This window comes from Anopheles gambiae, chromosome 2 (genome assembly GCF_943734735.2).
Source record: "Anopheles gambiae chromosome 2, idAnoGambNW_F1_1, whole genome shotgun sequence".
Classification (NCBI taxonomy): domain Eukaryota; kingdom Metazoa; phylum Arthropoda; class Insecta; order Diptera; family Culicidae; genus Anopheles; species Anopheles gambiae.
The window spans coordinates 34,725,217-34,742,300 of NC_064601.1; the positions used below are offsets into that span (position 1 = coordinate 34,725,217).

The 17,084-nt window shown below is 47.5% G+C and overlaps 1 protein-coding gene across 1 annotated transcript; it reads left to right on the forward strand.

Moving 5' to 3' along the window:
- The first annotated feature begins 1,428 nt into the window (after window positions 1-1,428).
- LOC1269190 (uncharacterized) lies at window positions 1,429-8,743 on the forward strand. The gene is made up of 6 exons (XM_307796.6): window positions 1,429-1,710; window positions 1,789-4,248; window positions 4,315-4,444; window positions 4,497-6,377; window positions 6,453-6,667; window positions 6,748-8,743. Exons 1-6 carry the CDS (start codon window positions 1,648-1,650, stop codon window positions 8,587-8,589), a joined length of 6,591 nt encoding a protein of 2,196 aa, XP_307796.6. The 5' UTR covers window positions 1,429-1,647; the 3' UTR covers window positions 8,590-8,743.
- The last annotated feature ends 8,341 nt before the right edge of the window (window positions 8,744-17,084 follow it).

Here is a 17,084-nt window from a genome sequence, read left to right on the forward strand (position 1 = left end):
CATCCGGGACTTGAATGTGGTAAAGCATCGAACGAAACAGCTGACGAAAGGCAGTTGGATTGGAAACAGTCAATGTGATCTAAAGCCGCAATTGCATGCAAGCTTTATGCAAGTTCAGTTTTTCAAAACGGAGTTTTAAGTTAAGTTTTGTAAGATAAAAATCAATGGGACTAGAGTAAAATTTTGGATAACTGAAAGCAAGATAAATGAGAAAACTATTTAGCAAAAAACCCAGTGTATTACGAAACATTTCTTTTTTGGGCATCCTCACTTACACACATTCCTCATTTCACACATTGAAAACGCAATTAACTATGATTTTCTGGCCAAAAGAACTTATAAACCAGGTTGGACGCAAGTCTTTAAATTGCATGCAAAAGTACTGAAAATTTTGCCCTGATTGATAAATAGAGCACGATGAAATGAAGTTGGTTTTAAATTTTAATGATTTAACATAAAATACGTTTAACGTAATCCGTGCTCCAATCCTGATGGTATTTTATTCATTTTGCATGCAATTTTAAGTCATGCGTGCAACCTGGGTTATACGTTATTTTTGGTATAAGTTCTTTTTTACCGATTTTCATGACTATATTTAATATTCTTATTCTACGAGTTGTCCTCTCCTGCACCTTCGATTTATTTACTGTTCATAAGAATCAGAGCAAATTTCTGAAACATTGTCCAATATTCGATTACAAGAACATTTATCTGTTCGCTTATTAACATTTCGCGTCTACATCATAAAAGCTGCATAAAAACCTAAACTGAATTGGCAGCTTGTATGAACGTAGTTTCTTACTTCCCTTTTATACAGAACTGACTTCTATATAATAAGCTATCAATTTAAATGTACATTACTATTAGCTACCACATAATTGTTGTTAAAATTTAGGAATAAGTAAAACAGTACAGAAAATGGTGTAATGGTCAAACATTGACGAATGTTGCTGTTGTTATTGTTGAAATTTCATTTTATTTTTCACTTTAGTACATAAACATAGGATTTACGAGATTTAGCAGTAGCTTTTCAACGCGGTCATTGAAAATAGTGCCTTGAGGCAGTTTAAATCGTTTTATAAATGAGTGTTTGGAGAAGAATGCTCTATAAAAATACGTAAACATCGACGAATGGAAAATGGATAATTTCAAGTTAAATTCAAGTTTCAAATTAAAAATATAAACTCAATTTGTTCAAGTAATACATTAGTCACACCCAAACTTTTGAAATTTAATTTATTTATTATTACAAAATCTAAAACCTTCTTTTACAACAAGGATTAATAAATAAGTGTACGATCCTGCCTTCCATTCTCTGCACCATAGTGCATCGCGATACCGTATTGCATACATTTAGGCGCTAAGCTCCGTAACGGCCATTTGCATTCGGATTGCGTAGTGTTAGTGGCCAATGCCTTTTATTCACTCTCGCCAGTTCACCTAGCTCAGTATTCATAAGCATTCGGCCAAGTACACCTTCACCAGCAGATTCTGAGGCTATTTCCTCTTCCAGTATCGTCGTGTGCACATTATCGTATCGTCATCCCACAGTTAAAGTTTTATCGTAATCATGGTGCCATCGGTTTAAGTGCGTTCGGTTCAAACATTTTAATTCGTATCCTACAAACACATGTTTTATGCTAAACCATGCCTATCATGCAGTGTAGCTCGTATCTAGTGCTTTTCTTTGTGCTCTCTATTGAGCTGGTGGTAATAACCTTTAACAAAGCCCCCTGCAATCCCGTACCGCTTCCTAACCACGTGTTCTCACTTTCCCCGCTTTACTAGCTTGTAGTGCATAGTGATGGGGAAAAAAATCCGCTCGATCCACAGGGCCACATGCGAGGGCCGGCCACCTTTCCGAAACAGGAACCTCACAACACAACGCACGATTCCGCGACGGAATCAGCTACCCCTTCCGCGTACGAACTAAAGCGCCAACAGTTGCTAGAACATCCGGACGGGTTCGACGAGGCGGAGCTGAAACCGCTGCGCGAAACACACATCAACGTGCTGCACGAAGCGATCGATGCGAAGCTGATCGATCCAAGCTTCATCCGTACGCTGGGCGCCGTATCGGAACCGCCGAAGGTGCACGATACCACCCGGGATACGCTTTCGATACGGTCCATCGAGGAGGACGTTAACTTTACGCTCGGCGAGCGGGTAGTGCGCTGGAAGACGATGAGTGCGATCAACGTCGATCGGCACGTGGTCGTGGGGCTAACGGCGGCCAGTGCGGTGGTGCTGCTGGAGCGCGACGGCCAGTACGTCCTGAGCCAGGAGCTGCTGCTCGAGTCGGCCCCGATTGCCTTCGAGGTGTTAAGCTTCTGGGACACGGAGCATGCGTCAGCGGTCGGGTGTGTGGTCATATCGATGGGCAACTTTCTCGTCTGGTACACGCTGCGCGAACAGTCGGAGTACAAGCTGGAGGAGGAATGGCGCTGGCCGCTGCACAAAACAATTACGCAAATTAAATTCTTTCGCCAGAAGGAGGTTGATGCGCTGCTGCTGATAGGTCGGCATCCGAATCGGCACGAGTCGGTGTCGGCCACCGTGTACGAGTTTTCCTTCAACGATCGACAGTTTTGGTTGATGCAGAAGCTCGGCCTAAAGCATCCCTGCCCATCGGTAGGGCTAGTGGCCGCCGGGGAAGAGTATTTGGTTGCGTTTCCGCAGAATACGACCGTAGAGCTGTACACGTTCCGTGTCGGCGATCAGAACCGTAGGAAGTTTAAAGCCGTAGGTAACTACAGCTCGGAAGCGCTCCGCTCGGTGTACGCCTTTCAAATAGGACGCTACGCGTACGTTGCTATCAGCGGCAAAACGCCGGCCGTTTTGCGCTACAAGCGGGGTAAGTTTTACGAGCAGAAGATCCCCACCGAGGCGCTGGAGATAGTGGAAGCGTTCTTTGAGATACCGGCCCGAACGTACCGGGACGATATGGTGCTGCTGGTGCAGCATCGTATGATTTTTGCCACGCACGAAATACAGCGCCTGGAAGCGCTCGTGTGGAACGGTGTGTCGTTCGACCTGGCCACCAACATACCGTGCATGGTAGGGAACGAGGTGATCGACAACGAGGTCAGCTGCATGCTGGATCTCGACCGCACGGACGGGTTGTTCGGTGCGACGATAGCGCAGCGCGGCAAATCCATATCGATCATTGTGCCGCGCCACGAGGCACACTCCAGTCTGTACCGCATGTCGATCGAGCTGCTGTCCGGGGAGCATCCGATTTTGATGAAAATTCAAGAAATCCAGGAAACGATGGACGCGTTCACGAAGATAATCGACTACCAGAATGCGGTAATTGAGCAGGCGCAGTCGTACGTTGAGCTGATGGAAAGCGATCCGGTAGTGTTGAAGCGCCAGAACCTTAGCTCGGTCAATACGCCGCTGGTGCGCTTTGCGGAGGATTTCGATCTGGCCGGGGTGAAAATGACGATCGGACAAAACAGCTGGCGCGAGGCAGACTTGCAGGCCGATCTGACCGCCACTGTTAAAACGGTGCAGGACGTCGAGCTGAGTGTGGATGCAATGCTGTCCGAGTTGCAGTACAGCGTGCGACGGGATGCCCGCTCGCACGATCTTCAAATCAACGGTACGGTACAGGTGACGGGACGGCTGTATATCGACGGGGCGCTGCACGCGGACGATATGTACATACAGCGCTTTGAACAGCCACGCATGGACCATCTCGTACGGTTCGGTCGCGATGTGCACGGCCAGGAGGTACCGACGATGCAAGAGCTACACCTGAAGGAGTTGAACGTGGAGCAGCTTCAGTTCGATCGTTTCAATGGCATACCGGCGGAAGAGCTACTGTACGACGTAGACGGCAAGGTGGTGCTCGATGGGGAGCTGGTCCTCGGCGGTGATCTCTACACAAACACCGTGCTGCTCCCCGAGGGGGGCACAGTGAATGGGATCGATCTAAGCGAGGCGTTGATTTACTTCAACTGCAAAAATAGACGCTGGCGGAACCTGACGCTCGATTCGCTGGAAGTCATCGACGATGTGCAGGTGGCGAACAAAGTCAACGGGGCCCGCATCAATCTGCAGGAAGCGGAAAGCTCGCTGCGCAATGCAATCGATGAGCATGGGCGTGTGCTGCGGTCAAAGGCTTTGCACATCGAGGGTGATCTAAGCTTCGAGCGCATCAACGGTGTCCCTTGGAAAACGTTTTACGATGGGCTCGTTTTTAAGGATCAACCGATGCGGCTTGGAATTCTTAATGTGGAAGGGGTGAGTTGGATTGAAATCATGTTCATTTCAATAGTGAGATGCATTTTTCTTACCTTCTCTTTACAGAATGTGACGTTTGCTAGCCAAACAACGGTACAGTTCTTGAACAGATTACGCTTCCCGGAGGATTATGTGCTACGATCAGGACCGCGTGAATCGATCATTACTGGCCAGAAGTATTTCAAGGACTCGTTAAGTAAGTAATAGTGCAATTTTTCCTATATACGCTAATTTAACTTTTCTTCCAGCAATGGATGCGCTCGACATTGACGGTTTTGTGAACGGTATCAATCCGTTCGATTTCATCACACTACACGACGATCAGTATATCCCGGGCAATGTGACATTCGACTCACTCGAGATTGAAGAATCTCTCGATGTTCGCGGTGCCGTCCATGGCAAGCATATGGATAAATTTCTCGACAATCCATCCCTTCTCCAAACAAAGCTGCTGGAAGCGGCCTGCGAGTTTAACGAGGTAGTCGTTAACGGACCAATCTACGTCGATCAGCTCGATGGTTACGATCTGGACCACTTCCTGCAGAGCGTTGTGTACGTAGACGAACCGTACGTGGAAATTAACGCATCGAAACACTATCGCAGTCTACACTTTTACGAACCGATCCGGATCGAGTCGAACATGATCGGCGAGATACATCTGGACGAGCTGCTGACCAAGAGCACGGATCAGACGATCAACGTGAGCATGGTGCTGGGCAACGTGTTTTTCAACCGCGTACAGGTGCACGGCCTGTTCGGTGGCATCAACGTGACGGAGTGGGATACGAATTCGATCAAAATATTCGGCGACCAGCACACGCAGGCGACGCTAGAGTTCTGCCCTCAGTATTCCTTGCTGTACGCAAAGAACCTTGAGATAGTGGGAACCCTCAATGGTCAACCGCGGGCCGCGTTCTACGACATGGAGGAGGAAATCGTCTTCCGCGATCAATCCATCTACATGAGCGAACTGTACGCGAGCTACCTATCGCTTGCGGGCAGCGAGATCGATGGTCCAACGAACATGTTGAACGACGTCCATCTGCCCACGTTTGATGCGTACCGGTTCAGCTTAAGCCAACCGCAAACGATACAGCACGATGTGCTCGTCGACGCACTGTACGTTAGTAACGCGTTTGCTGCACGTTACCTTAACGGCTTGGATGTAGTACGGCTCCAGGAGAATGTGGAGACGTACCTGAACGATGATTACATGCTCAGCGGTAGGCATGTGCTCGATACGCTGCATATCGATGGAAGCGTCGAGATCGGTACCCTGAATGGAGTTGATTTGACGCAGTTTCTGAACAACGTCATATGGTTGGACCGACCGAATGCTGTCCAGAGTGCATTGCACTTTTTGCATCCCTTGCACGTAGACGGAGATGTGTCGGTCGATGGAGCCTTGAATGAGATACCTTTTGTCAGCTTCTTGAGAAACGTGGTTTACAGAACGGATGGGGCGGCGGTGGAGTTCACCGGATCAAAGCTGTTCACACAAGGGTTCGATGTGGTGGGCGATCTGCACACACCAACCATCAACAATGTGCCGGTAAAGGATCTGGTGCTCAAAAATGAATCGATCACTTTTCCCGGCCGCGTGCTAACGACGGGCAGAGTGTACGTGAAAGAGATGATTGTCAGTGGCACCATCAACGGGAAGTCGTTCAAACCAATCGAAGCGTACTACGCGTACGATAACGCTACCGACACGCACATCATCAAGGGTGATCTGCGTCTGCAAGGACAGCAGACCATTCACAGCCTAGAGGCGTACGGTGGCTGGAATGAGCTGATGAATGTGACGCACAAGCTTGCATCGCTCATCCGCACGAACCAGGACTACTACTTCAAGGGGCATTACGTCCTACAGGAGGAGGTTCATTTCAAGCATGGTTTTACGGTTGATTTCGTAAACGGGTACAATGTGTCGAACGTGCAGAACGAGATCGTATACTACGATCAGCAGGAACTGATCGTTTTTAGCGAACCAGTAGAATTCTATGGAAATGTGTGGGGAGGACCATTGCATATTGCGGGTGATATGATTGGGAAAAATTTGATGGGCATCGATCCGGACACGCTGTTGCAGCAAACATTGCTGATAAACAAGGATTATGAGATTGTGGGTAAGTGTGAAGGAAGCATACATTTTGAACGACTAATTAATCTATTTTTTATTTTTCCTTTATAAAATCGTACAGATAAGATAGTGTTCCTTCCGGGAGCCTTCAAATGTGACCATCTAGTGGCTGCTTCTATCAATGGCCTACCGACGAGCGGACTAATTACCCTGCACACGGAACAAACGATCGACCAGCCAGTTTATGTGAAGCAAATCGTCATTCACCATCCTCTACAAGTGGAAGGTCTTGTAAATGGGCGAGATCTTCGCGTGGAACGAGCAAATACCGTCATGGTAATAGGAAGTTGCTTTCTTCCTCATCCAATCAATGAACAACATTGACCTTATCTCTCTCTCCCTCTCTTCAATTACAGCGTTACGGCGAACAAACGATCGACGCACCGTCAGTGTTCAACTCCATACGCGTGCTGAACAGTGCCACGCTGCCCAAGATTCTGAACGGTGTGCCGTTTGGCGAACCGGTACAGCTGACCGACGACATGACCATCTCGTCACCGTTAACGTTCTACAAAATTGCCGCCAACGATGTGTACACTAACGACACGATCGGGGGGATCGATTTCGATCACTGGTACGAGCGCGCCCTCTGGACCGATGGGCGTGAGCATCAAGCGTACTGGGGTAGGCTACGCTCTCGTAAATTCGTCTTCCGTGACAGCATCCACGGCAATGGTACGATCAACGGGTTGCCCATTAACGAGATCGTACGCAAGCTCCACTCCGAGAAACAGTTCGTCGAGGGTGAGCTGGCTAAACGTCGCGCCAACTATCGCGCCTCTTGTCGCGAAACGCAAGCCCTCATCAATGGTACGCAGAAGGGTGTGTACTTCTTTAACTACTTCGTGCAGCGGCAAACTATTCGCGTGCAGCAACCCATCCAGTCGTTCTGGACGTTCCAGCACCAGGGCAACCATTTCCTTGCGCTCAACTACGGCTGCGGTAGTAAGTTCTTCCAGTGGAACCCACAGGACCGAGTGTTCGTGGGACTGTTCAAGGCGCACACGGGATACGTTTTTGAGTGGCAAACTGTGGCTGCGCAGGATGAGAAGCTTTATCTAGTAACGCGATCGGCACCGACGGATGAGCAGTGCAATGTGACGGGGCTGGCGATATGGGAGTTCCAGGGACTTTCGCTGGAGCTGGTGAAGGCCATGCCGGATAAGGATACCGATAGCTTGTTTGTAGATCCTTCCACCAGTGGACGGTTCTACGTCTTGGAGCGCACGACCGTGCTCGAGTATGATGTGACTGGTAAGGTGCAGGAAGAATGGGACCTGTCACGCATCTTTGAAGCAGCAAGCTTTGTACCGAGCTCACTTGGTGTTGGACTGGCTTTGGCCGATGGGAAACGAATTGCGGTTCTGTCTAGAGCCGAAGGCACCATCAAACCCTCACGCTCCAAGCGCTCACACGATGATCCACTCGTAAATCTGGCCCTGTTCGCCTCCCCCATAACGGTGTACAATCAAATGCAAAGGAACAGCTCGTACTACCGCACGGATGATACTCCGGACGAATACACGCAGGAGGTGTCGCTACTCACCCAACCCGATCCGCTGAACGAAATCGGAACGATACAGGAAAGCAACGATACCGTCATAATAACGCGTCAAACACAAACGGACCTGATGGAACCTCTCGAACCACTACCCGAACCACGGATAGCCAAGGTAGTACCGCTCGGACGCATCAGCACCACGGAAAACAGCCACTTCCCTGATCCTGCCACCGGCGAACTGCTTACCTTCCACGTTGGTCTGCGGGGTGAAGCGCGCCGGCTACTAGTGGCAGTCACCGACACGGTCAACACGATCATCCAGGGCAACCACGACACGGTCCGCATCTACAGCGACATACTGCAGGGTCACCTGTTCCAGATCATATCCTGCCACCGGCCGGCACAGCTTGCGGTGCTAGAGGTTCGGGACGAAACGATACTGGCATTTGTGGAAAATCACCGCAAGGTACAACTCTACACGTACCGCGGCCGCAAAGGGTTCGTACTCTGGAACAGCTTCAATCTGGCCTCGCCCGGTGTGCAGATGGCGAGTGTGCAGCTACCGCAAGCACCCTTTTTCAAATGCAACCTGCACTATCTAGCAATAGCGCTGAGCAGCAAGGAGCTAACGTTTCTCAAAGCCAAAACGCAGGGCGACTGTGGCATCAATCTGCAGCTGGATTGCGGTACGGTGTAGCGTAGGTGGTGATTATGTTGATGATGATTATTTTGTTTTAGCTGTCAGTTTTGTTCTGTTCTGTACAACGAAGCGGAAGTTGTATTAGTAGATCTTGTGATTGTAAATGTAGTTTTTTTTTGTGCACGATAATAAACAGTATTTTTGTTATATATTTTTTGCGATTTTTTCCCGATCCGATTGACGAGGGAATCTGAATAAAACACATGAGATTGTCTGTCCTTTTGACGATTTGAACCCATGGTCAGTATTAAGCAAATCCGTGCTCTGGTTTTGCCTCAAGAATGGATCAAAATACCGAATTTAAAAACAAATTTATATAACTAAAAAATACAACTTAACGGTTTGATTTTATAAATGTTATCAAACAATTTTGATAAGAATATATATTTATAAGTAAACGTTAATGAACGTTTATTGACCTTGCTGTGAATGTATTTACATTTAATGCAAAGAACACTATACACAGTGTGCCCGTTTGTATCATTTCCTCTTACAAGGCTGTACACTCCAATCAGCTCGGTTTTTAATAGAAGCAAAAACAAACCTTACAAATTGCAGCTACTTCAAGGGCACATCCCGTTCCGCTAAACACAATCAAAGATTACACCATTTGCCTCTTAACGTATGCTCATACATACGAATCTTGAGATGATGCGATGAAGCCGACAAACAAAGCCGACTCCGCATTCGATTTCCTCTAACGTCACTATCATCCGGAATGGCCATACGGAGCAATTGGGTGGGTAACGTCATCCATCCATGCCCCGGGATTGTCTCGTCCTGTCCGTCCGTACGCCACTATCTGAAGGCCTGCAGCTCTTATCAGGGCGATTGTCATTCAAACGGTATTGCCTGCCGGCGATAAGCGTACCGCCCTATGCACACATACGCAGACACAGACACACACACATATGCTGATAATACGGTGTGTGGTCTCCCGGTTCGCAGACGGAGCCGAAGAGCGAATCTCAATCCCTGCCGGGAGATTGCTTGCCCAGCCAGTCTGGCGCTCATGGTGCAAAGTGTTTCGGCATTGTGAGAACAGAACACCAAAGTCGGCCAACGGCTCACCATTCTCCTGAACTTTCCGAAAGGCCTGACAGTTCTCTCGCGCTTACCGTCAGGATCGGGGGCACGAGCTTTCCCCGTGTTGTGTGTGCGTTGTTTCTGTCTGTTGTGATGTAAATCGCCGTGTGCGTGTGCAAAGGTGTGAAAAGATGCCTTGAGATAGCAAAGGCATTGTGACAATTGTTGTATGTAATATTTTCTACTATTCTGCTGTGTATGTGTTGTGGATATTGTGGAATCGTTTGCAAAGCTGCAAGGTTAGTACGGCAAAGTGATAAAGGTGATTTACCCCAAAGGATACAAGAGTAAACATTCATCCTGTATTCTGAAGTACCCAACGGGATGGGAGTTTTCTCCTGGATTGCACTCCCTGCATGCTTGCCGTATTATAGTTCAAGTGGCCACTCCGCATACAGATTCCACTTTATCGCCAGCTTCGTGGCCCATCCTTCATGACAAGCTTCGACTTCCGTCCCGCAAACAAGCAAAGCAAACACGGGCCCCAACAATGATAAGCTAATGCTGAAGAGGCCGGATGCCCTCTCCAACCTCCAACGAAAACCCCAAAAAAAAAGCCCACCTTGTACTCATTAGTTCCAGACGGAAAGCGATCGATATGAGAAGAGGTGTGTGTATGTTGTTTCTCCCTTTTTTTCTTTTTTGAAGGGGCTTTTGGCGAGCAACCATGACTTCATCATTGTCAAGGCTGTCTAGCTGGCCTATGGGAGACGCAATTTGTGGTTGGCAAAAGTTTGCACGCCACACGATAACGTTTGGGACCCACCCAACAATTAAGCAAACGAAGAAGAAAAATAAACTAAAAACATTTATAGACACTTCTTCATGGGTGAAGTATAGCAAAATACAGCTGTTTTCAACACTCAGTTTGGGTATGCTTGGATCGACTATCCCTTCGGGGTCCTGTGTTTGACCATCAGTGGGGCGTGGTAACCTACCAAATAGGTTACTTCTCACCCCGAATTCCCTGTAGCATTCCTGCATAGCGTGGACACAACGTTTTTGACAGCTTTCAGTTCCACAGTTGACAGTGCCTTTGTAATGCCCGATGGCGGTTAGTGCGCATGTCGCTGTATAAGCCACGGATTTACGGAGCGGAACGTACCTTGAGTGTTATCCTTTGATAGCTCTACTCACCGTACCCGATACTCCTGCTCCTGAAATGAAATCAAGCGATGGAAGAGAGAAAGCGAAATTTAGTGCTTGTATTGGTGTGCGTGGTGTGATAGATTAGAATTAGTATGACTTTTCGGGGGTTTGTTTTGGAAGAAGAGCGGTCTAAAAAAAAGAAATTCCATTTGCTTTGTTTACAACCGTGTTGGTGGCAATTGTCAGGGCATATTATGAACATACTTTGCTATGTCCACAAACAGCTGACCTTTTGGCTGAACGATTACCATTGTGTGGATCGAACATAACTGCACATTGTACCTCATTACATCAGAATAATAGTGTCCTCTCTACGCTCCAATAATTTCCATAAACCCCTCCAGGCATTCACCTCTACCAAAGCAATAGAACAGCTGACCGGTTAACTTTCCCCCTTTTCGGTAATGCACCACACCACGGCTACCCATTTAACCCCGCGTCCCGATAGAACCGTTACCAAAACAGACCAAGCAAGCGACCGTTTTCCACCCGAACACCTTCAGTGTCCTGTAGCAGCAGCAGCAGCACCACAGCACGGCGACGTCGGTGGCGGCGGCACTTCCCAAATTCACCCCTATAATGGTTTTTGGGCATGAGGACACGTTCCCTAATTTTTGTTGCCCTTGTCTAACGTTAACCCTCCACACATCCGGTGCGTTATCCTTTTCGTTGGTCCCTTCTCTTTGACGCTTTTGCTGCTTCCTTTGCTACTCTTGGTTGATCTCGACATACACAAACAAAAAACAAGGCAGGAGAGTGTGTAGGGCTTTGAAAAGAGCACGTTTCCAATTTTCCAAGTTGCCGAGTGGATGCAATGCAACGCACGCACATGTAGTTCAGAGAATGGCCACGGATAGAGCACGTTTTTGCTGAGAGCCTCACTGCACGCACTGAAGCGATAGGATGCAGGGTTTGCTAGGCACGTTTCTGAGGAAATTTAAGGGATATAATTAAGTAATTTAAAACCATTCTAAATCTTTTGTTTGTCTATCATTCGTTTGTTTCTCAAGCTATAAAGTTTATCAATTTTAATTTCAAATTTAATGGAAACGAAACTGTAACATACTCAATGTTCGTTCTGCACCACAGCCAACCCCTCACAGCGCGAGTGCACAGATGGGCGATACAGCTGAGTCTTACCGCAATAATCTCACTTGCTGAAAGGGAGAAAAGAGAGTGAGAAAACACACACACAGCACACTGGGAGAGAACACACGATTTCTACGCATCCATGGCGCATGCAACCGGCTGCGAATGAGGGAAAAAGACTAGATTTTCCTCGGACCTCGCGCGACGCGGACGCGAGTCGGCATTTTGTCGGGTGCCGAAAATCCTACAATCGCGGCAATCGATACAGTTTGTGGCATAGTTTGCCGGTAGTTGTGCATATGGTTTCGTTATTTTTTTTTTGTGCAATGTGCAACTATAGGTTAGTGGTAAGAGAATTTCCTGAATGTGATTTTACCATATTCAGAATGGAATAAATCATTTTAAAGTTGAACAGATGTTTGTGGATTAGTTGAAGAAATTGTACTTCATTTTGCATGTGGTCTCTATCCGGAGTTGGGCATTATAAATTAGTCAGTGATTCCTTTGTATTGTGTATGGAATTATTAAAATGTTCTAGTTAGTTAGTGGCGATGTGAACAGAGGAGAAAATGTGTATTGAAAATTGAACCAACTCCATCCACTATCGAGAACCAAACACCCATAACGAGAAGGTGAGCATAGTGTGAGCGTTATAAATCTTCTCCAAGGGGAAAACATTGAACACGGTTGAGCAGCATATGAGCAGCAGCGCAGCAGCGAAGGTTGCACACACCCAGCTCGCCATAGCAGTCGGGAAACGGCCGTTTACCTTAGCGGAACTATGGCTATCTTCCTTTCTGGTACGTTTCTTTGCCGAACCATCCGTACGAGATGCATGCGTAGTACGCATGCGATACCAGAACGCCGCCACTCCTCCTTCGCTGTCACATGCTACATGCACAGTTTAGCAAATGCATCCAAACCCGAGAACGCTTGGGCGACAAGCGATACTTGAAGCTCAGCAGAAGAAGAACGAAAAAAAAACAAACCAACCTCCCCCATATTCAATGCAATACCACTCAACTGTGGCCAAGTACATCGCGGAAGCGTTCTCAGTTCTATTGGGAACTTCCCGGCAGTTCCGGGGCTAGTCATCGAAACGAAATAGGAAACATTGATTGGAAACGAAAATGTCACACTCGCCGGCAGGCTCGAAGGGCGAGCCACACCGCGTGCGTAGCGTTAAGCTGATTATCAAGCCGTTCCACCAGATGGTCAGAGACCGGCGCATGAACGCACACACACACAGACATAAGCACTGTTTTATGTGAAATTTGAAGCCAGACCGGCGGGATTAGGTTCAACATTAGAAGGGTCAGGATTGCAGGAGCGAAATGGTCACAGCGAACTGTTCGGATAGCCTCTTAGAACGTGCTAGAATGATGGCCAATATATGAATGCGGGTGTTGGAATTGGATGGGCTGTACCATATTTGTTGCCATCACGCACACCCGAATGGATGAGAGGGTGGCGCACCCATTAACACAACACGAGCTAATACGATTCTTTACAAGCCACATCACTTTCTTATTGCCACCGCACCAATAAGGACATTGCTAATTCCCCCGTGTGGTCTGGGTTTCGGGCTATAAAATCTATGCTGAACGTAATCTGTAAACCCCCGGCGACATACGTTTTTCGGTGTGGTTTTGGTGATTTTGAGTTGATAGTTTAAGTAATCAAAAGACAAAAGGGTTTATGGTATTGTGGGAGTTGTAATTTCCAGGGCATGAAACACGAACATACCTCATATAGGATTTATAGTCCCTGTGTTATAGGCGAGTTCATAGGTTTATAAGGAATAAATCACTAGGGTTTCTTGAGGATATTTTATTGTCTGCTTGAACACTTGATTTAGAGCATCATGTCCGTCACACCCATGCAGGGCGTGTGTGATAATGACCACCCAGCCTAATGATATCATCGGGTGTGTAAACCGGACACAAACCTCCCACGAAGATGAAGAGCAGGCTCTTCAAGCTCTAGTTTACAATGTACTAGAAGTTGTAATTTGTTCAGAGCCCGGTAGGATGACTTCCGAGTGGAGTAACTGCAGTACGCTCTAATTTATTCATCTGTCGGTATTTTATTTCTAATTTTCTCATCCTCCAACGGTGACACTGCGCGTCATGGGACCACATTCTGCTGCAATTCCTTAAATTGTGCAGCGGTAAACATTCCCTTCGCTACGCAACGCAACCCATGCCGGCCGGTTTGGTCGGTCATTGGCCGCTCCGAAACTCCCGCTGTGTCCGTGTGTCTGCATTTCATTTCCTTTGCCCACTTCTGCACATTGTAATTTATGGCAAATATCAAGGGAAAAACATCCACCCCGAATGGCGAAACAGGGTGTATTAATTACTCCTCGTTGCAGTAACGTGGACACACACACAAACAAACACACCGTCTTAGAGCGAGCGGATACTAAAGGGATGAAAATATCCTCGGACGTCCTCCCTTTCAGTGTCTACCCTCCTTTGCGGTGTTCCCCAAAAACGCCAGGGTACCATTTAACGCCACTGATCGATACGAGCAGAGCATAATTTGTTCAAACTTCGCGGTGCATTAGTTTCGCAATATTTAATGCCCCACGGCAAACCCCACCACATAACACCGTGGTCAACCGTTTCGGACGATCGATCGATCGGAGCGTATTTGTACAGCATGAGGGGCCACGAGACGTGAAACGAGAACAGAACCGTTCCGTTACCATCTCTGCCCAGAAATCCCAGGTGGTCGATTCCGGTACCGGACACGGGTTGAGAAACGTGAAATTCTTAATACGTTCGTGTTTTGATACTCTCTCTCCCTTCGTCTCATACTCGCTTGCATTCTAGGGAGCTGCTTTTTGTTTTCTTCTGTTTCTTTCCCCCCTTCATATCTTTCTATCCCCGGAGGGACGTACGTTTCGGTTTATTTATTTATTTACCTTTCCGAAATCGTTCCTCGATTGCTTCACGACGACGTGTGGCCTGCCTGTATGCTACGAATGGGCGAGAGAGATATATGCTGTGGCACGATCCGGTCACAGCTGAAGCGCCCACAATCCATCTCAATTAGTCCGGAGCGCGAAACAGCGACCGACAGTCCAATATCTACCACACGTTGCGTTGGGATATAGGGAATCAATGTGAAAGAGCGCTTTAGAATGGTTTGTGTTTCGATAGGTAGCTTGTAGTAGAAGGAAACGTCTTTTAATGATATAATTATCAAGAAGAAATTGGCGATATAAATATTTATTAGGGTGTGCTTGAAGTAAGTATATTGATATAAGATTCATGCAGTTCACGCAGATATACCCAGAGAGCACCCAATCTTTTGGATTGAGAAGTTTTTGGAGAAAAAAGCAGTTTTTGTAAAATATGGTTGGTTATTTTTAAAAGTAATTAAGTATTCCTAATTCAAACATCCTTAAAAGCAAAAATTCAAACAGCAAAAACTTGTATCGTTTGATCGGTTCTGTATCTGTTCATCGATAATTGTTTTCACACGTTGTATAGTTACTGTATCTCACAACTACGTCCTCCCACTGATCTTCCACAAAACCTTCGAGAGCGATCGCTCTAGAACTTCGTTTATTCCGGATTCAACATCTGTCAGCAGACGGAATAACGTCGCGGGGAATGGTAGTTTTAGTATAAACATTTCGCCACGTTCTGCCCGTCCTACCGGTACCGGTACCCGGAAAAAGCAATCCACCTTGGGCGAACTATCATTCCCAGCGAATGTACACATTCGGCGGATGAAATGTTATTCTTTATGCAATTAATTCTACGTGTTAATGGCTCTTATAAGAGATGTGCCCAATGCCAAATTACCCATTAGTAGTGATCTCACGTTTACTACAACGAATCGTGATAATGGTACTGACCAAAGCAAATAAAAGCGTTTGTATCGTTTGCAACTCTCAAAGCCCTTAAAAAAACCCATCCGTCCAATGCACTTCTTCCTTTTGTTGCATTTCAAACCGTTTGCCATTCGAATTTATGACCTTAGTTTAATGGCACATTTTATTTGTCTGGCAGAAAGTGCACGGTTTTGCATTTCATTTCTACAAACCAACCGGCAACCAAGGTCCAGACCGAATCCACTAGGGTCCTCCAAACCCAATGTCCGCACGTAAAAAAAAAGTGCAGCCAGAAACGTAACGTAAAGACGCGGCTTGATGAACACGATACCATTCTTATGCTAATCGTTCCGGCGCAAGTCACCCGAGAGTATGCCGCGTCCGATGATGCGTAGGAGCGTCCCCCAGACGCTTTCCGGTCAGACGCGCATCCCGCCAGACGCCATTTAAAGGAGCGCCAGTTCTCGCGCTCCAAGCCTACCTAGTGGTGCCGCACGAAAGACGCTTCTCCAGTCCAGCCGATCGGTCCAGGGAAATGGGGCTGAACCGGAGAAGAACCGGACCTCCGAGTACACACACACACATAACTGGACCAGCCCACATGTTCCACGCGGGCTCGGCTGGCTCGTCCTATCGTTCATTCCCTGGACGACGGTACAGAATGATGTCCCCCCACACGATGCTCTAGGCCCACGTATCACGATGTGCTACCTTTTGGACAGTGTTCGTGGAGAAGAATAAAAAAAACACCCGGCAATGGCACGAAAAAACGTGTTGACCGGGTGATAGCAAGCATGCTCTCGGGATGTAGCTGCCACAAGTCGGCAGTCGGCTTTCGTGACTCGTGACGGTTCGGCCACAATCTACGTACCGTGACTACTGCTCCCGTTCTATTCCCGTGATTGGAGATCTCTACCGTTTGTTAAACCAATCTCTGCCACCCGTCCCGAGAACATTGCACTCGTGATAGTTTCATCAGTCAATTGACGGCAATTGAAAGTGCGCGGTTCGGTGCCACGGTACTCGTGAAGCGGTGTCCCCAGCCAACCATTTATGCCTCGGCTCGTCGATTCCACAGTTTCCGTCCTGTCCATGGGTGTGCATATATAGTTCGGTTTCCAGAAGCGCCATCATTCCGGCCAAACAGATCCGACGTGACTGATGCCTTCCAGTGTGACCTTGTATGACGAGGGGGGGGGGGGGGGGGGAGGAGGGCCTGCATACATATATGCATACGACCAATGCCGCTGCACAGTTAATATTAATACTTTCTTTGCTTTATTTTCACACTCTCGTTCACAGCCTGCCGCGACCGAGTGTG

What these genes read in the sequence shown, in the direction of transcription:
- LOC1269190 (XM_307796.6), top strand. Translation starts at nt 1,648, where the DNA reads ATGCCTATCATGCAGTGTAGCTCGTATCTAGTGCTTTTCTTTGTGCTC. An exon ending in TGCTCTCTATTGAGCTGGTG is followed by an intron (nt 1,711 to 1,788) that starts GTAATAACCTTT and finishes CCGCTTTACTAG; the next exon opens with CTTGTAGTGCATAGTGATGG. An exon ending in CAAGGATTATGAGATTGTGG is followed by an intron (nt 6,378 to 6,452) that starts GTAAGTGTGAAG and finishes AAAATCGTACAG; the next exon opens with ATAAGATAGTGTTCCTTCCG.